The sequence below is a fragment of the Myotis daubentonii genome, chromosome X (genome assembly GCF_963259705.1).
Source record: "Myotis daubentonii chromosome X, mMyoDau2.1, whole genome shotgun sequence".
Lineage (NCBI taxonomy): Eukaryota > Metazoa > Chordata > Mammalia > Chiroptera > Vespertilionidae > Myotis > Myotis daubentonii.
The window spans coordinates 124,100,974-124,121,927 of record NC_081861.1 but is presented as its reverse complement, the minus strand read 5'-3'; the positions used below and the strand labels follow the sequence as shown (position 1 = coordinate 124,121,927).

The 20,954-nt window shown below is 44.5% G+C and overlaps 2 protein-coding genes across 6 annotated transcripts in view; both read right to left on the bottom strand.

Moving 5' to 3' along the window:
* The window catches only part of PCYT1B (phosphate cytidylyltransferase 1B, choline), a 93,351-nt gene that overhangs the window by 45,565 nt on the left and 26,832 nt on the right, over positions 1–20,954 (bottom strand). For 3 of the 5 annotated variants that reach the window (XM_059678575.1, XM_059678576.1, XM_059678574.1), the window contains exon 2: positions 13,570–13,669. The exons of 1 other annotated variant lie outside the window; for it this stretch is intronic. In XM_059678575.1, the coding sequence (XP_059534558.1) occupies positions 13,570–13,669 (100 nt within the window). Of the gene's footprint in view, positions 1–13,569; positions 13,670–14,152; positions 14,388–20,954 lie in introns of those variants that run through there. One more of the 5 variants, XM_059678578.1, reaches the window with a different exon arrangement.
* On the bottom strand, positions 4,548–6,206 carry LOC132223276 (cytokine-like nuclear factor N-PAC). Its single transcript, XM_059678498.1, has one exon. The coding sequence runs from the start codon at positions 6,194–6,196 to the stop codon at positions 4,607–4,609; it is 1,590 nt and encodes a 529-aa protein (XP_059534481.1). The 5' UTR covers positions 6,197–6,206; the 3' UTR covers positions 4,548–4,606.

Below are 20,954 nucleotides of genomic sequence, written 5' to 3'. Positions count from 1 at the left end.
TATGTTTGAAATTCTCCATAGCAAAAATGCTAGTAGAATGTAGCTTTTTAAAGTTAGTTCGTATATTTATTTGTTTTAATCCTTTGTTTGAGGGTTCCCTGGACATTCTTGTAGGTATCTGGGGACTCACCAGAGCATCTATGTTGGGAATATTGGCCTGTGAAGCAGAAGGTTTGGCAATTAGCACAAGTCAGAGCACAGCTATTCCATGGCCGTGGTTTAGAAACCTTAAGCCAGTGGTTCTCAACCTTCCTAATGTCGCGACCTTTTAATACAGTTCCTCGTGTTGTGGTGACCCCCAACCATAAAATTATTTTCGTTGCTACTTCATAACTGTAATGTTGCTACTGTTATGAATCGTAATGTAAATATCTGATATGCAGGATGTATTTTCATTGTCACAAATTGAACATAATTAAAGTATAGTGACTAATCACAAAAACAATATGTAATTATATATGTGTTTTTGAATGGTCTTAGGCGACCCCAAAGGGGTCGCGACCCACAGGTTGAGAACCACTGCCTTAAGCCATCTCCCAATGATTTCTGCCTGCTGGTGTTGCACCTCTATGTGATTCCCGTTCGTTTGGAGTGGGAGTGGGACCTGTGACTTGCTTCTGATGAGTCCAATCTGGCAAAGATGATAGCTGGCACTCCCATGATTATGCTAGTGTACAACTTGGTGGTTGTGAAGAAGCTAGCTGCCAGAATGGGGCAAGATGGCTGTGGCCTAACAGAAGACTGCGTGCCCTTGGCCACCGGCTGGATTTACAGCTAAAATACTGTGCAGTCAGCTTGAAAAAAAAAAAACAACACAAGAGAAGTGCAGCTGATTGGGCATATTATATCTGAGGAGCACTGAAGAAACAATGTGGAGAATGGTAAGAGAAGGGGAGTCGCCCAGAAAGGGCAAGCCCCCCTGGAGCTGGTGCTCAGCTGAGAGGCTGATATTGGCTTCAAAGCTCCCTCCCCTTGGGAGTGTGGGCTCACAATTCCACGCAGGGATCCCAAACCTGGAGCAGCAGAGACTGGAAAGAGAGCTCGTATGGCAGCGGGCAGAGGGAACCAGGGAAACTCTGTCTGCCTAGGAGGTTGGGCTAACCCTTCCCTTCCCAGTGAGAGAGCACACCTATTGTTAGCAGCCTGGGCCAGAGAGGGTCACCCTGGGCTCGGACTGCAGGAAAGGCTGTGCTGCAGTGTTTGGCTCCAGAAATAAGGGGCCTGAGGGTTGTACACAGCAGTGACTTTGATGGACCCTCTGCTTTCCTGAAAGGCATTGTGCAGAGCCCTGGACAGTGACTAAACTGTGTGGCGTGGGGGAGGGGGAGTTGGTGGCAGGGCAGATTGGGGATTTTTGACTTGGGCTGTGGAGCGTTGGGGGCACAAGTGGAGCTGGGATTCTCGACCCCCCCACCCCCCACTTTACTGAGACCAGCTGTGCAGAGAGATCTGAGTCCTGTGCGGGGCTGACTTTGTAACCCCTTCTGCTTGGACCTGTGGCACAAGAGTGCCAGGTCCTCACAGAACAGGGATATTTGGATGGTATCCCCTGGGAAGGCTTCTGTTGGGGAGATAGATGAGCAAGAGCTGGGCTTTGTGACTACATTGGGGGGAGGCTGATCAGAGCTCAGCCAGTCAGTCCTGGGAAGGAGAGACAGAGCAACATGTCCTCCTCCTGCAGGCTTGGGAACATAACCCCCAACAGGAGACGGTTTGGATCAGCTCTCTGAAGCCCAAGATAGCCCCACTGGTGCAGTTTGGTGTGTGTGTGTGGCAGGGGGGGGGTGTCGGGGGAACAGCTCAGAGCAGGACATCCCAAGAGTGAGACCTTCAGAGGCTATTGTCTGGGACCAGGAGAAAATGCTTAAGCCCCTCCTGTGGACTAAGCTGGCAACATTGTCAACTGGAGACTCTTTTGATCAAACCCACTAAGCTCCGGGCCGGTGCAACTGCTCATGTGGAAAAGGGGGCAGGCTGTACCCAGCCTGAACCTGCACCAGGCCACCTTAGGGGGAACCGGAGTTGGAGTCTCTGGTAGAGACTGAGGAGTTCGGCTTTGAAGTAGAGACTAATTTCCCCTCAGAGTGCCTGACGGTTTAATCTCTAAGCAGAGGGCCCACTGGCCCTAGCTAGGCTAGCCTGGCTCCACTGAAAGACTGTCTTTGGAAGATACTGGAGGAAGACCAGGCAACCTCAGGGGGCAGGTGGAGTAGCTGACATGTGGAGGTGGACCTCAGAGAGCCACAGACTGACCACAGCTATAACAGGAAACCAGGAGCCAAATTTGGACAGCTCCTGACATTGGCTGACACAAAAGTACCTCCCAGGAGGCCTGAGAGTAGCAGACAAAACAATCAGCCTCAGACAACATAATCTGCCTAGACAAACTTCACTTGGCTGGCTTCTTTTTTCTTTTTTATTGTTTTGGTATTATTATTATTATTAAGATTTTTCCCCCTTTTTTCTTGTTTCTTTCATATCTTTTACTGGCGTCCTTCCTTTTCTTACTCTTTCTTTTTTTCTTTTCCATTCTTTTGCTTTACCTTTCTCTCCTTTTGACCTTGCATAACTTTTTTCTTTCTGTCTTCTTGTCTTTTTCTATTCTTTTCCTACTCTACTCTTATTTTTGCTTTCCATTCTTTCCTTTCAGAATCTTTTTTTCTACCCCTTTTCTCTTCCAGTATTCTTTTTATTTTCTGTTTATTATTTTACTATTAGTAACATTATCTTTTCCTCTCTTTTTTATTATTCTTGTTCTTTTCTCTTTCCTAATTCTCTTTTCTTTTGTGGTTGTTTTGCTGTTTGTTGGGATATTTTATATGTTTGTGTTTGCTTCCTGTTTGTTTGGTTTGGTTTTTGTTTTGCCCTGTCAGCACCTGTAAAACAGCTCATACGACCTGGTTGTGGCTGAGCCTTACAGTTACCCAGCCTGGGAGGAGAGCCCATGCATGAACAGGATAATAACAATCAAGACCCAATTACAACAGAAGAGCCCAAATAACCAACAAAAGGGTCACCACTAGAATACCAAGCTTAGTAGTACAAGAAGACTGCACCACTAGGCCCACAAGACATTTACTGCAAAAGCCCACCCCATTAAGACCGGGAGTCACAGCAAGTATATCTAATGCAGAGATACAAACACAAAGAGACAACTAAAATGGGGAGATAAAGAAACAACACCCAAATTAAAGAAAAGGAAGAATCGCCAGAAAAAGACCTAAATGAGATGGAAATAAGCATGTTATCAGGCATAGAGTTCATAGTAATGGTTATAAAGATGCTCAAGGAACTTAGTAATAACTATAAGGAACTTAATGGGAACTCTATCAGCATGATAAAGGAGATAGAAACTATGAATAAGAAACAGGCAAAAATGAAGAATACTATATCTGACATCAAGAATATGCTGGAGGAATTAAAAGCAGGTTTGATGAAGCAGAGAATCAAATGAGAATTAGAAAACAAGGTAGAAAAAACAATCAGAGCAGCAAAAAGAAAAAAAATACTTTAAAAGCATGAGGACAGTTTAAGGGAACTTTGGGGCAACATGAAATGTAACATAGGGTACCGGGGGGGGGAAAGAAAGTGAGCAAGGGATAGAGAACCTATTTGGAGAAATAATGACAGAAAACTTCCCTAAGGTGGTGAAAGAAAAAGTCACACAAGTTCAGAAGGCACAGAAAGTCCCAAGAGCCCGTCAGTAGATGAGTGGATAAAATAGGTCCAGAGGCATGGAAGCACGGCACAGACTGATGGATCTCAGAGGGAAATAGGTGGGGTGGGAAGAGATTAACCAAAGAATGAATATATATATATATATATATATATATATATATATATATATATACACACACACACACATATACATACACACACACACACACACACACACACACACACACTGAGTGGCCAGATTATTATGACCAGCCAGATTATTATGCCCACCCCATCAGTACTTCATTGACACTTCCAAAAATACTGAATATTGAAAACTTCCTAAGCAAATACTTTCAAGGTTTTATTATTATTATTTGCATAACTAATTCACTTCATGGATGCAGATAATAGTGCCATAAGGCCTGGGGCAGGGCAGGAACCAGTGGAGGAGGGTAAGGGGGGGGGACTTCTGTAATACTCTCAACAATAAAGATCATTTTTTTAAAAAAGCAAGCTGCCATGTTGTGAAAGGGCCTGTACAGAGGGCCACATGGCAAGGAACTGCAGGTGACCTCTAGGAACTGAGGGTGACCTCTGCCTGACAACCAGCAAGAAGCTAGATCCTTGGTCTCACAGTTGCAAGGAAATAAAATCCTCCAACAACCTGAGTGATCTCAAAAGTAGATCTATGATCAGTTAAGCCTCCAGATACGAAATGAGCCCTGGGTGACACCTTGAATGCAGCCTTGTGAGACCCTGGGCAGAGGCCCTCAGCTTAGCCAGGCTCGGACTTCTGAACCATGGAAATCATGACCTAGCAAATATGTATTGTTTTATTTTTTATTTTTTAACCAAGAAAAAAATTTTAACAAGAATTAAAACTGGAGTGGGGGCAGGGGGCTTAGCAAACATAGGCCCAGTACACAGTAGACATGTCCTTGTCAGACTAGTCCAGTGTCTTGGCTCTTTTGTACACCTCATTGGCTGCAGCTGCCATCGGAGTTGGATGCTTGACAGCACTGCCCAGTGCGACGGCTAAGCGAAGATCCTTCTGAATGTATTTCAGGTAGAAATCAGGCTCCACGTTTCCTTGCAGAATATTTTGGTACTTCTGATACAGGTAGATGCTGGCCAGTGGTCCTTGATTAAGGATGTCCAAGAATGTCTGCTGAGACTGGCCTGTCTCTTGGGCCAGGGCCAGCCCCTCAGCGATGGTGGCCATGAAGCTCCCCTGGACCATGTTCACAATCAGCATCATTTTGGCTGCATTGCCAACCTCACCGAGAAAGAAGGAGGTTTTCCCTATGGCCTGGAAGCAGCTGCTACAGTCCTCATATAAGTCTCTGTCGCCGGCTGCTAAGATCACCAGCATCCCATCATTAGCCTGCTGCTGGTTCCCTGAGACCGGGGCTTCCAGAAAGCGGCCCCCCCTGGACACAATCAGCTGTGCCAGCTCCGTGACTGTGTCAGCATCCGTTGTTGACAAGTCCACATAGCATTTCCCAGAGCGCATCCCTTGCAGCACACCACGGGGGCCCAGCACCACATCCTGGGCTGTCTTTGGATCTGGCATACAGGCAAAGGTGATGTCACAAGTTGAAACAACTTCAGCAGGAGTTCTTCCCAGGTGGGCCCCCTCTGTCACTGCAGTCCCGTTCCAGACAGTCACCACATGACCCGTTTTTAGCAAGTTGGAGATGATGCCACTTCCCATGAGGCCGACGCCCAAAAATCCTATCTTTTTGTGTGTGGGTGTGATGCTGCCATTCATGGCCGTGCTGTCTGCTGCCTGGATGGAGGTGGACCCAGTATCCTCTCCACATATTTTCAACTTCTTTATAATTGTCTGGGAAGAGATAGCTGGCTTCCCGGTTTGGCTGAGCAGGAAGTGGTGGAAATGAGTGTCTATGTCTTTAAGAGGCCCGCTCGCAGTCGGCTGCCACTCAAATGCCGCCATGGGTCCGGCCGGCATCCCATTCATAGTAGCAGACTCGGGATCCTTCTCGTCCTGTGGGGGCGGACCCTGCTTCTGGGGACTCTGCTCTAGGGTTCTTTTCAGAAGGGACTTGGAGCCTCTCTCTAAAGAGCCTGAAGACACCCTCTTCTTTCTTTCTCTCCGTTTTTTCCTCAGCCTCCCTTCAGATAAGCGATGCTTACCCTTCTCGTCACTCGAGTTTGGCCTACGTTTCTCCTCACAGGAATCATGCCGCTTCTCGTCATCGGCAGAACTGTGGCATAATGTCTGATCTTTCTTTCTGTCAGTCCCGAGGAGTTCTTCCACAGCCTCCACAGCTTGCTGGAATCGTTTTCCCTTGGTCTTCTTTATCATTTCTTCCTTATACGCCTGATACGGCTTCAACTGTCCCGATTCGATCCAGGCATGGTCCTCCACCCCAAAAAACTTCACGAAGTACCATTTCTTTCCACGAGGTTTCTCCAGCTCCTCGGGTGGAGGAATAATCTTCCCCGGCCAAGGAGGATACGGGCCGAGTCGGCCCCACACCAAATCGCCCAGCTGCAGACTGACGGGCGCCATCTCGCCGATCCAGATGTACTAGCAGCAGCGGCGGGGAACCTTACGTCCCGCGTAATGGCGCTCCACGCTGGAGTGCGTGGATCCAGATGCACTGGGCGGCAAGGAACCTTACGTCCGCGAGGTGGCGCTCCACGCTGGCGTGCACGGATCCAGGTGAACTGGCCGCGGTGGCAGGGAACCTTATGTCAGCAGTCAGTGTGGTGGCCCTCCACGCTGGAGTGTGTGGATCCAGATGCACTGGCCATGGAGGCAGGGAACGTTAGGTCCGTGTGGTGGCGCTCCACGCTGGAGTGCGCCCGATCACGGGATCGGCCTGGCTCAACCTTAGCTCGCCCTGGCACTGCTGATTGGAATCCACCTGACCACGTAAGGGGGAGGCTCAAATGTGCATTGTTTTAAGCCGCCAGATCTGTGGCAATATGTTATGGGGCAATAGAAAGTGAATACAATGGCATTATACACTTTCTGCCCACCCACAGACTAGAACATTTCTAAAATATTTCAAGTAAATTCCTGTTTATCCTGAATGGTTAGAATAAGCATCCTATGTACGAAAAGGCTAATATGCAAATTGTCCCCTCCACCGGGAGTTCAACCAGGAGTTTGACCAGGGGGCAGGGCACTGGCCAACCACCCACATCCCCTCTCCCCCTGCCCACCAGCCTGGCCTGATCAGCCCCAATCAGGGTGGGCGATTGGACCCCACCCATGTACGAATTCTTGCACCAGGCCTCTAGTATTATATAAATGTGATGTTCAGGTAAAATGAAAGTCTGTATACCACACACTGATAAGCATGTTTAAAATAAACATAACAAACTACACATAACACCAAAATGATACTAAATATCTGCTTGAGGATCATGGATAGAAATACCAGATAATGACTATGGTACAGTATTGTGAAGAAAATGTGACTGTCTCAACTTTCTGGGATCTTACATTCCAAATTTTTGTAAGTTATTCAGCACTTTGAAGTAAATAAAATGATGAAGGGGGCTGTACTTACCTCACATCTCATGCCATATATAAAAACTCAAAATGGATCATAGACCTAAATGTAAGAGCTATAACTAAAAACTTCTAAAAAAAAAAAAAAAGGTGGAAATCTCAGTGAATTTGGCAAAGATTTCTTAAATAGGACCCCAAACATATACACTATAAAGCCCAAATAAATAAATAAATTGGACCTTGTTTAAAACTTATGCTCTTTAAACGATATTTTTACAAAAATGAAAAGGCAAGTCATAGACAGGGAGAAAATATTTGCAAAACAAAAGTATATATATATATATATATATATATATATATATATATATATATATATATATCAGATATAGGACTTTTATCTAGAATATACAAAGAACTTCCAAAACTCAATAATAAGACAAATAACTCATTTTAAAAGGGCAAAAAGGAATAGACATTTCATCAAAGAAAATAAATATATGGATAGCAAATAAGCTCATGAAACAATGCTCAATATCATTTTTTTAAAAATTGACCATACCTACCAAGTATTAGTGAGGATATAGAGCAACTGGAACTCTTACACATTGCTAGTAGAAATGTAAAATGGTACAATTGTTTTTGGAAAGCAGTTTGACAATTGGTTAAAAAATTAAGCATATACCTACCATATGGCCACACAGAAGGCAATCACCAACTGCATTATATCTAAACTCACCATTTTGTGGGGTGTGTTATGATGTTTGTTTGTTTTTTGAAAAATATATTTTATTGATTTTTTACAGAGAGGAAGAGAGAGATAGAAACACCGATCAGCTGCTTCCTGCACGCCTCCTACTGGGGATGTGCCCGCAACCAAGGTACATGCTCTTGACCGGAATCTAACCTGGGACCTTTCAGTCCGCAGGCCGACGCTCTATCCACTGAGCCAAACCGGTTAGGGCGTTATGATGTTTTTTTATATTACTTCAGATTCAGGCAACAACAAAAGTGTGATTATTCATTTTTTATAATGACTATTAGCACCCTACATTTAAATAATGTGTTAAAAGTGTGTATGATTTGCAAAGCCCATATACTAGTATTGCGCTTGATCTTCACATCAACTCTGTGAGGGAGGTAGGGGGAGAGAGGACTTACTATCCTCATTTCATAGAGGGACAAATGGCAGCTGAGCAAAAAGTTAAACAGCTTACCCAATGTCACAGAACCGAACTATGACTAAACACCAGTAATTATGGTAACTAGTACTACTTTTGTGTACAATTGATGTGCAAAATAGGTGGCACAAAAATTAACCTTTTAAAATCTAATATTTACATCTTATAAAGTTTACATAGTTTTATATAAACTTTATAATTTCCCTCTACTTTTGCCAGCAATATTATTTTCAATAAATGATAATGATGGATGTTTGCTTTTAAAATAATTAAAGTTTTAAAAAGAGTACATTAAAGGAAAGTTAAGTAAATTATAATGCAAGGGGCACACAAATGAAGCAAAATTCATTAAGGTAGATTTTGAGGAAAGAATTTGGAAATTCTACACACTGTGGAAACAGAATAATATAAATCCCATTTCTGAGAAGGAAAATAGGAAATCAGAACTGAGTTTCCCTTTGAGAAAAATGTCAGCTTTAATGAAAAGGAACCTAGGAAATAATCATTTGGACTTTTCCTTTACTGCAAGACAGGGGAGTAATTCTCTCTGCCTCAGGACACATACTAAACCCTTTATGTTAACAGTGCCACAGTGGACTAGTTGAGCTAAGGTCTAAGGTGCTGATTCCACCCAGCCGGCATAGCTCAGTGATTGAGCATCAACCTGTGAACCAGGAGGTCATCGATTCCCAGTTCGATTCCCAGTCAGAGCACATGCCTGGGTTGCAGACTCGATACCCAGTGTAGAGGGTGCAGGAGGCAGCTGATCAATGATTCTCTCTTATCATTGATATTTCTCTCTCTCTCTCTCTCTCTCTGTCTCTGTCTCTGTCTCTCTGTCTCTCTCTCTCTGTCTCTCTCTCTCTCCTATTCCCTTTCTCTCTTAAATCAAGAAAAAGATTTTTTTTAAAAGGTGCTGATTCCAACTGCCCTACTGTTTTTCTTGATGTTTCATTATCCTTGTAACTTCACTGACAATACATTGAGCAGAGCTATGAGCAGAGTTTGTCATTACCTCTTTCAGAATTTCTATGCTAGCCCCTGTTTGGGTAGACCTAAGATCGCAAAACATATTGTAGGCAATTATATATATATATATATATTTTTTTTTTAAATATATTTTATTGATATTTTACAGAGAGGAAGGGAGAGAGATAGAGAGTCAGAAACATCGATGAGAGAGAAACATCGATGAGCTGCCTCCTGCACATCTCCCACTGGGGATGTGCCCGCAACCCAGGTACATGCCCTTGACCGGAATCAAATCTAGGCCCTTTCAGTCCGCAAGCCGACGCTCTATCCACTGAGCCAAACCGATTTTGGCGGCAATTATATTAAGTCATAAAATAGGGCTAGTGAAGGAGCTAGTGAAGGATTTCAGTTATAACAATAATCTTGAAGCACATTATGAACCCCAAGCAGGGGTCTCTTTTGTCTTTTTGATGAAATGCCCAAGAAAGTGCCACAAAAGGTCATTGCTTACGAAACAAGTAGTCCAACAGCAAGATAAAAAAAAAAATGCTCTGAGCTTCTGTAGTGACAGCATAATGCTGCAACAAATATTTAGGATGATCTCCCTGGCACTCCCTCCAGCCACTATCAACAGTCACTCTAAAGCAGAGGTTCTTGCCATGTGGTCCCAGGACAGGCAGCGGCAGCAGCATCAGTTGGGAACTTGTCAGGAATACAAATTCTTGCTCCTCACCCCAGCCCTACCTCATCATAAGCTCTGGGGGTGGAGCCCAGCAGACTTTTAACAAGCTTTTCAGGGGATTGGGTGTGTTGAAATTTGAGGATCGCTGCTCTAATAAAGCAATGGTTATCACAGTGAGGTCTAAGACTAACATGTGCATTGGAGAAGTAACTTTTCAGTTCTCCAAGTCTCATTTGCCTCATCTGCAGAAAGGACACAGTAATATGCAACCTGCATAGTTTTTGCAAAGACTAAATGAGACAGGAAAGAGCAGCTGGCAGATTTAGAGTAAGTTGAACTTCCCTTTCCTTTCTCTAGAAAAGCAGGGTCCTTTTCTGCTTGGGCCTTTAACATTAGGTCACGTCTGTTCTCTTCATCACTACCTGCACTTCCAGTGCACCTTATGGATTTACCTGGGCTGTTCATTCAAAATACAGATGCTGGGGCCTCAGCCCAGATTTAGGGGTGGAGAGAGAGAGAGCAGGAAATCCACTTCTTTAACAAAATTACCAGGTGATTCCTTGCACACTGAAGACTGGGAACAACTGGTTTAGCTGCTCTGAACTACTGCCCCAAGCCACTTCTTGCCTTTCTCAAAAGCAGTAACCAAAAAAGCATACTAATTTGGCCCACTCTCCTCCTCCCTTCACTCTGTCCAAGCTACAGTAAGTCCTCACTTATCATCAATAGGTACTGCGACTTTAAGTGAAACGATGTACAATGAAACCGATTTTATCATAGGCTAATAGATATAAACAAGAGTTAGGTTCCTATGGCACCTCATCAATGTTATAACAAAACAACATGGAGCAAAACAACGTTATCTGAGAACCTGCTGTACTCTTAAAGAAGAGGCAGACTGTCATGGTTGAGAGATCAAGCTTGAACACAAAAAGGTTTGAGATCAAACCACAACTTCACTATTTACCAAAGTGTGGTCCCTCAGCATCAGCATCACCTGGGAACTTGTTAGCCAGCCAAGTTCTTAGGCCACACCCCAGTTGGACTGAATCAGAAACGCTGGGGGTAAAGCCCAGACATCTGTGTTTTAACAAACCCTCCAGGTGATGCTGATGCAAACTCAAGTGTGAGAAGCACTGCCACTTGACTCCCTGAATAACCCTGTGCAGATTCACAGCTTTCTAAAACCATCATTTCCTCATCTGTGAAATACTAAAAGTGCTAACCACATAAAGTTGTGACAATGACATGACACAATACAGATAAAGAACTTAATAGTAAACAATAAATATCTATTGTTATTATTATGAAGAAAACTGTCCTTTATCCCAGGGATTCTATTCAACTTGGGATGTTTGTTTCTGAGCCATCATACATGGCTCAAAGCTTAACTGCTAACTAGCCTGATTTCCGCTCCATCCCAACCAAATGGAATGCTATTCATTTACTGCTACACGGCTCTCTACCTCCATGTTTTCACTATTGCTGTTCCACTTGCCTAGAATGCCCTTCCATTCTCTGTCCACATTGTCCAAATCTTACTTCTCCCAACAAGATCAGCTGAGGTGGGCTCCCAGGTCTTGCTTGACTGCTCCAGGCCAAATAAATCTGCCTTTCTTTTAAATATATATTTTTATTGATTTCAGAGAGGAAGAGAGAGGGAGATAGAAATATCAATGAGAGAGAATTATTGATGGGCTGCCTCGTGCATGCCCCCTGCTGGGGATTGAGCTCAAAACCTGGGAATCAACCATGACCTCCTGGTTCATAGATTGACACCCAACCACTGAGAAACACTAGCCGGGCTAATCTGCCTTTCTTTCTTTTTTTTTCTTTTTTTAAAATATATTTTATTGATTTTTTACAGAGAGGAAGGGAGAGAGATAGAGAGTTAGAAACATCGATGAGAGAGAAACATCGATCAGCCGCCTCCTGCACATCTCCTACTGGGGATGTGCCCGCAACCCAGGTACATGCCCTTGACCGGAATCGAACCTAGGACCTTTCAGTCCGCAGGCCGACGCTCTATCCACTGAGCCAAACCGGTTTCGGCTAATCTGCCTTTCTTAACACTGTCCATTTTCATCTGTGTTGCAGGATTTAACCCCTAAGCAATCAATTTTCAATCTTTTTCATCTCATGGCACACATAAACTAATTACTATAATTCTGCAGCACACCAAAAAATGTATTGTTTGCCAATCTGACAAAAAAAATGGGTATAATTTTGATTCACTCATACTAGTTATTGTTGTGTTGCCTGTTGTCATTTTTTAATTTGGCAATCTAAGGGAAAAGAGGTCAGTGCCCCTGTCTCAATAGTCAAGTACTACACGTTTTAAAAATTCTTGTGGCACACCAGTGTGCCACGACATGCTGGTTGAAAATTCCTGCCCTAAACACATGCATGCATGCTACTGGTGGGTTTTATTTCTGGTTGTCTTGTCCCTTTATAATGAAGCTCTTAGGCGCTAGCCAGTTTGGCTCAGTGGATAGAGTGTCGGCCTGTGGACTGAAGGGTCCTGGGTTCAATTCTGGTCAAGGGAACATACCTTGGTTGCAGGCTCCTCCCTGGCCTGGGCCCTGGTTGGGGCTTGTAAGGGAGGCCACCAATCAATATGTTTCTCTCACATAGATGTTTCTCTCTCTTTCCCCTCTCTTCCAATCTCCACCCCCCAAAAAAATCAATGGAAAAATATCCTTGGGTGAGGATTAACACAAATATCTATATATATAAAAGCCTAAGTGACCGTTACGACCGGTCGACTGAACAACTGGTCACTATGACGTGCACTGACCACCAGGGGGAAGACACTCAATGCAGAAGCTGCCCCCTGGTGGTCAGTGCACTCCCACAGCCAACTTCCCACAGCCCGCCAACCTCCCACGGTCCCTCCCCCCCCCTGGCTGGGCAGCCTTGATTGGGACTGGACGAAATGACCCCGATCAGCCCCGATCACCAGCCAGGCCGAGGGACGCCCCCCACACGTGCACGAATTCGTGCACCAGGCCTCCAGTATATAATGAAGTTCTTAGGAACTGGAGACAGTACCTTATAGTTCTTTTTCAATCTCTTCCTTATGCAGCTCTGGTATATACTAAAGGAGTGAACAAAGCCCTAGAGCAGTTTAAGGCACAGGCTCTTTCATTTAAGGCACACTTGGAGAAGCTTTTTTAAAATGCGGACTTTAAAGAATGGTAATAATTACAGTAGTTTAGGTTTGTTTAAACTTCATAATTTAAAAAAATGCTTTAGTATTTTTAACCGAAACTAGTTGTCACAAAAACCTTGGGAAGTGGGGGTCATTGTCCCTATTTACACATGAGGAAACCATTCAGATCATTCTTGTGACTAGCCCAAGGCTGTAGGACTAGTAAATGGTAGAGCTGAGGCTCACACCACATCTCACTGTATTTTTTCCCTTGGCTACTTTGGTTTGCTGAGTTTGTTACTGGTGCTGTTATCCCTGTGCTGTGCCACAACCTCTAAATTCAACTCTCTGAAAGCGAGTGAGGCTCAAATAATGACGGGCCTTTCTGCTCCTTTGGATGTCAAGACAGGGCCCATTGGGAGAAGAAGTACAGCCTCACCTGGTGTTCCTAGGCGGGCCTGAGCAATGGTCAGTTTTTCATGGGGCGCTTGGCACTGGCAGCTGACTTCATCTGCAAATGGGGCAGGAGCAGTCAGCGTCTAGAAGGGAAAAAGAGAAAGGGAATAGAGTCTAATAAACTTTCCTTGGGCACTAACTTCCTCTGAAGTTTTATTTATGTTGGCTTCACAGGTATGATCAAGAAGTAGAATATATCAGTGGAGTCTTTCAGAGAAATATGGTACTATTAGAAATAAAAACGGGACACTGTCACTGAAACATTATTTTTTTTTTTGACTGCTGCCTCAGAAAGAATAACTCTTCAGTCTCTGCCATATGCCAGGTACCAGATGAGGTACTCTGCATATGCTAATTCCTCCAGGCCTCACAACAAACAGCCTGTGATGGCTAGATCCCTTCTATCCTTCTACAGCAAAGGAAAACACCACCTCCAGTTCACAGAAAAGGAAACTGAGGCTCAGCAGCATTAAGAAATATGCTAAGTCATGCCCTTGGAAAGTCACAGTGTTCAGCTTTGAACCTTTCACAACCAGCAAGGGCAGGCTTCAAGCATTAAGACTTACCCACACCCTGGGATACTCAGCTGGGAGGAATGCCATACTCAGGAGTGTGGCAGACATCTGTATTTCACACACACCAGCCTGGCCAATCACGAACTCTGACGTCTCTTCAGTGCAAAAGCCAAAGACGCTATCTGTTCCCTGGGAGGGCCTGAAAGCACAGCGTTTCTGGCGGGCTGCAGATAAATTGCTCCTGTGGTAGCTCCAACGGCCACCAACGGCTGGAGGCCCCGCCCCAGGCAGCTGGGGCTAAGGCTCTGGGGAGAGCTGTGAGAGAGATGTAGTCACTTGGATGCCTGCCCAGAAAGTGGCTCTGCATTTTTTAGTCAGCTTCTTAAAATGAAAACCTCACTCTCTCCAGACACGGGAAGACAAAGCCAGGGGTGTTTTTGTAAACAGGGCAAATGCAATCCAGAGTCGTCCATTTGCAGTCTCTGAGCCATGTCCTTATCATGGTCATCACTATACCTGCTTTGCTATTTTTAAAGCCGAAGTCACTGTAAATATTACTCGTGTTGTTGCAGAGATTGTTTCTTAGAGCTAGACACAGATGTTCCTCCACCTGATAAGACTCAACTGAATAATGATCCATACATTTGAAGAGGGACTGTGACCCACTTTTGCCATTCATTTATTTATTCACTAGTTCATTCATTTATTCACATGCTCATTCAAATATATGTCAAGCACTATCTTAGAACTGGGGATACAAATAGGGATGAAACCGGTCCCCGTCCTGGGGGAGTCCCGCTTATCTGTACTGCCAAGAACCCATCCTGCCCTGTTCCCACCCTTCCTCCCCATTGTAGCACCTTCCGCCCTGGAAACTGGAGTCCTGCCCCAGAGTTGCTTGGAGACTTCCCAACTGCCTGAGACACTTAACCCCCACCATCCCGTCCAGGGCTCTGAAAGCAGACCAAGACTTGGGACATGGACTCAGGAAACTTTAGTTCGTTACTAGTTCTTTTTCAGAAACATTAAGGCGACCACATGGGCCGGGGTGGGCCAGGGCAGCATTTGTAATATGTCCAAGGGGTACAGTGACCAGAGCAGACGCTCCATAGCCACAAATCTGAGGTTGAAATCCCCTTTCCAGCACTTACAGGCTGTGTATTCTCATTTGGCTTGCCTGGTTGAAAGAAACCGACACCCACTAAAGTTAGCTCAAGAGATGAGGGATTCTTTGAGGGCTACCCTGGCATGGAAACGGTGCGGGGAGGATAGGGGCAGCACCTGGTCCCAGAGAGCTAGCTGTGCACCAACCTGGCATGTGATCCTTTCTGTCCCACGCCCATTCACCCTACATCCTTCCATGATGTTAAAGTCTCTGCTTGCCTTTGACTCCCCGATAAACTTCGGTTTGAATGGGGCCCATCATGGCCTCCGCAACCTCACTTCCCAACACTCATGCAGCAGCTTCTGATTGAACCTTTCAGCCCCAGCTCCTGCTCCTACCAACTTACTGCTTCTTTCCATGTTGCCCAATTCACATTCCTAAGGGAGAATCAGACTGGCCAAGTTCATGAATTCAAACCAGGCTACAACCAGAATTAGCCTGCAATGAATCAGGTGCCTACCATCTGTGGCTGGTGAGGGGAGGAGGAGGGTGAGGGGGGTCATGGGTTGCCTGTCATTGCCCCTTTAGCAGGCGCTGCTGTTGGGGCCAGAAATGTATTTGACCTTGTGTGCTCTTAAAAGGGAGTTCGTTTACTTGGTTGAATCTCAGTTTCACCTATAAAATGGACACCAATCTTGCAGGTTGATGCAGAAAACAGAGATAAATTATGTCAAGTACCTGGTACTCAATAAATTGTGGCAATTATTATTACTGCTATTAGTATTCATTCTTATACATAATAATTTATAATACTTTATATTAAGACATAATAATAGATAATGTAGTTCCCTATAAAAAGAAGCAAATTGACTATGAACTTCTAGGACACAGCCCAAATAGGTAAATGGGTTAGCAAGTGGGGTTCTTACATTAATGATTCATTAGCATTTAATATATGTGGACAGTGAACTGTTTTCACATGAACTAAAATAAATTATTATTTTCGGATATTTTATGTGCTAATCTCAAAGCCTATTAAAGAGATAAGGTGTTGTCATTTTCCAAGAAAGGTGTACTCCAGAGGGTGTGAAATATGGTAATTAAAGCAGAGCAGAGCTAAAGAAAGTTGTAAAGCCACAATAGTACTCAAAGATGAAGATGAAGTTTATATGCACTATGCATTCTATTCTTAATTATTGTGGCCTCGAAGCAGGAAAAAGGGGAGAAGCAAAGAGCTGGAAGGCAGAGAGAGTTCATACGTATGTTTCCTGTTATGTTCAAGGCACTGTACTTGGAATGAGGAGAATACAAACATAAATGAGCCACAGCCTTGCTCTCCATAACACCACCTTCCTGGGTTGAAAGTCAAGGTCTGCATTCACAAAGACCTTGGTTAAGGCCCAGCTACCATCAACCAGCCCTGTGAGCTGATGCAGTAATTTTTTAGTCTGACCACCCTAGAACTATTACTTCTCTGAGCCAGAACAAATCGCTTACAAGGACTTCTATGCGGCTCAGGTCTGTCTCCTCCTACAAGGGGCAGACCAACCTCAGGACAACGGGATTAGGCTAGCCAGAGGCTTCAGAGAGGGGCAGAGACTGGTCCATCCTGGCCTCCAGGCTCTATACCAGCCTGCAGGGGACCCAGGCCCCCATCTATTCCTCACCATTTGCCAGAGCTGGGATGGTTCCAGAGATCCTCTGGGGTAGGCATAAAACTGGGGCCCAGTACATAACAGCTAAACCTTTGAGTGCCTACTTAGTGTCATGCATATCCATTTATATGCTAAGCACTTTAACTATATTAGCTAATTTCATTTGTACCACAGCTGGGTGAGGCAGGTTCTATCTCCACGGAACTGTCCAGGACCTGTCTTCAAAAGTGACACCAGTGGCAGCAAGAAGCAACAGCAGTGGTAGATGCCTCAGACTCAGTTATCTTTTTGGCTACCTTTGAACTGAGGACATTTTCAGGATTCTTAGACAATTAGGATGGAGGGGCCTCGAAAAGGAGATACTGGATTTCTTAATAATTAGAGAAGAGGGGGCAAAAATTAATTGAAAAAAGAAAAGCATGTGACCATATTTTGACCCAGACTTAGTGAAGTAAGTTAGATGACGTACATATAGTTACTGGCAAGCATCAGCTCAGAGTTCAAGTCACCAGATCACATTGTCAAGTATTTACTAGCACATTCTCTGTGTTTCATATGATCTAGGTTGTTTGGAGGGTGAATAAACAGAGGAGATAAGTCAGAAAGGAAGGAATGGAATTGGCTTTGGGGCAGCACCCTCAAAGGTGAAGGGTGGCCGTTTTAGAAAGGGAGACAGTATTAGTTTGAAAAGGCACATTTAATTTAATTAATATAAAATTATTATTTGAGAAAGAAACCCTACCCTATTTAACATATACGTCAAAGAAATTAAGCCTCTGGGCAGGTAGAGATTATCATAGAATAAACTATGGGCCACTAGGAAGCCATATTCTAAATTCAGGGTTGGGGAGGCACATGACATTTTTATGTTTGGCAGAAGAGAGTGAGGGTTTTAAAGGGTTAAGAAGCCCTGGACCAGGGCCCTGGACACCACATGTGCAGGGGCCTTGCCAGACCACAGACTTGGAGCTAGACTGTAATATAACTGCTCTCTACCTAATCTAAGATACCCAGTCATTGCATGTGAATATGTTACCTATTTGTCCTGCAAGGTTTGATTATGTAAACGGCACCATAGTAACATATTCCCATCAAGTTTTTTAAAGGGGAAGACATGCCGAAACTGGTTTGGCTCAGTGGATAGAGCGTCGGCCTGCGGACTGAAAGGTCCCGGGTTCGATTCCGGTCAAGGGCATGTACCTGGGTTGCGGGCACATCCCCAGTAGGAGATGTGCAAGAGGTAGCTAATCGATGTTTCTCTCTCATCGATGTTTCTAACTCTCTATCTCTCTCTCCCTTCCTCTCTGTAAAAAATCAATAAAATATATTTTAAAAAAAATTAAAAAATAAATAAATAAAGGGGAAGACATTAGATATTTGGCATTTCACTGGCAGAGTGTGTTTAACAGGACATTGTCAAATATTAAAACAAAAGCTTTAGGCACTATATAAAGTGTACAATGCAAACATTACCTGAGTACAAAAAATGGTCAGTAGAACCTGTACTTATGCAATGTGCATCACTGACTGACAACTGGACCAATCAGACAGCAGGTTAATCATCCAATCAGAACTTAGCATTGTCCTGCTGATGGTGATGGCCAACCACAGAATTGCTTGTTTAAGCTAAGCTATTCTTAACTACAGTGAGCCAATCCAGTCAGATAGTCCTGAGTTCAAATCCTAGCTTCGTTATTTAATATCCATTTGATTTTTTAAAATTGGATTTTAAAGAAACTTGTTGGTTCTTAACCCCTGTAATCTGTAATCTCCAGTATCCTCATCTATAAAAGGGGGAATAATAAAATGATCTACCTCATAAAGCTGTTGTGAGGAGTAAATAAAATGATGTCTGTGTGATTAATGTCTTCCTTTTGCCTCTCTAGCATCCATTCTCTTTCTACCCTTCTCTACTCTTCTCTGTATGGCTTCCTGTGTGGCCTGCACCAATGGAGTCTGTTGCCTTTCTACTTCCAGTTGGGTCAGGTCCATGGAAAGCACGCAAAATGCTGGAGGGCAGGACAAGAGTGAGCTCAGGGTATTTGTCTCCCTGGCTTTCTACCTGCTAAGAGGCTGTATATTGGTTCTGTTCTTTTAGTGAAATTCACAGCTTTAGTGAGGGGGCCCCCTTTCTAGAGCACTCTACGAAGTTCTGGTAATCAAAATCCCCCCTTGCCCCTTCATACCCTCTGAGGTTTCCTTAAACCCTGCCCATGCCTTTTAAATAGTCCCCTTGTTAGACTTCCTTCAAATTTCCTCTTTAGAGTGAGCCCTCTGTGTCTTGACAGGGCCTTGACCGATACACTGTATGTAACAGTATGATGCCAAGCTCAATAAATGTTAACTAGCAAATGTTGAAAAGACATGTTCAAAGTGCAAAGATCAAGTGAATTACCCATTGTTAATAATCATAACTATATCAATAATGCCTTCCAGTAGGACAGACGTTTACAACAACACAACATTTAACCAAGAGATGCATAAGAGACACAAGCAGGACCTCAGAAAGACTCACCTCCGCAGGTAGGCCTTTTGCCTTAGGACTCACCAGAAATTACAAAAAGACATTACAAAATCTAATCCTCAGTCTCATGCTGTTAGGATTGCATTTACCCACCTCTGAACATCATTTTTAAAGCCCAATTTTATTTGGAATCAGAATATTTTAGTCTTTTGAAGAGAGACAGGAAAAAAGCAGATCGTATAGTTGACCATAGGCTAACAACGAACCACTGGGTTTTTAGACATTGTAATATTTATAGCCAGTCTCCCCCAATGACTATAGAAGCACCAAGAAAACAAGGACTTGGTCTGTCCTATTCATTGCTATAGCCATACTTCCTAGGGCAGTACCTGGCATATAGAAGGTCCTCAATAAACATTTGTTCAATGGGGGGAATTTAAAGTCACTGGAGAGAGAATTATTATTGACAAAGAAAGGAACTGGAGAGAGAATGATTATTGATAAAAATTATACTCAAATAAATACACTTACCAATTTTTCTTATCATCATCATAATATCTATATATACAAAACCCTAATATGCAAATAGACCGAATGGCAGAACAACAGAACAACCGAGCAACCAGTCGCTATGACGTGTGCTGACCACCAGGGGAGGCACGTGAAACATGACGGTGTCGGCAACAGGCGGCAGAGCACAGAACATGGCAGGCATCGGCCACGGCAGGATGGTGGAGCAGGTGAGCGGGGGCTCCAGACCAAGGTGGGGTACCGGTTGCTGTCATTGGGGTGAGCCTCTGGTGGTTACTGAAAATTCTTTGCTCCCATGCACCGCAGTACTGCCCGGCACTCGCACCTGCTGCCAGCACCCGGCTCTAGCCCCGATTGCTCAGTGCTGTCAGCAGGTGCAAGAGGTAGCTGCTGGCCCTAATCAACCCTCAGGGCTTCTCCACCTCCCTCAGCTCCTGAGGGGCAATCAGGGATGGCAGCCACCTCTCACACCCACTGCCGGCGCCCAGCGCTGATCCCAATCGCTCAGTGCCATCAGCGGGTGTGAGCAGCAGCTGCCAGCCCTGATTGCCCCTGAGGGCTTCTCCACCTCCCCCTGCTCCTGAGGGGTGATAAGGGCAGCAGCCACCACTAGCACTCATTGACGCTCGCACCCACTGACAGTGCTGGACCCACTCGCACCCACTGCTGGCACCGGCTCCAATCGCTCCATGCTGTCAACGGGTGCCATCAGCGCATGGGAGTGGCAGCTGTGGGAGCAGGGCTGCTGGCGACAGGTGCCGTGGAGCCATGGCAGGAGGGGCCGGGTGGGGGTGCGGAGGATGCCCCTGTGCCCACTGCAGCCTCATGGCCCACAGTTCCTTTCAAGGTGCACGAATCCGTGCACTGGGCCCCTAGTTTATAATAAAAACTAGGGAAAATAAAGAGAAGATAGCAAAATTCAACAAGAATGTCACTTCCTAAATACAGCCATTGTTAATACTTTTTCTATTTCTTTTCAGGCTTTCTGATATGTTATATATACATATTAACAGCTTTGGAATCGTACTACTGCATAGACCAGTGATGAACCTATGACACATGTGTCAGAGGTGACACGTGAACTCATTTTTTTGGTTG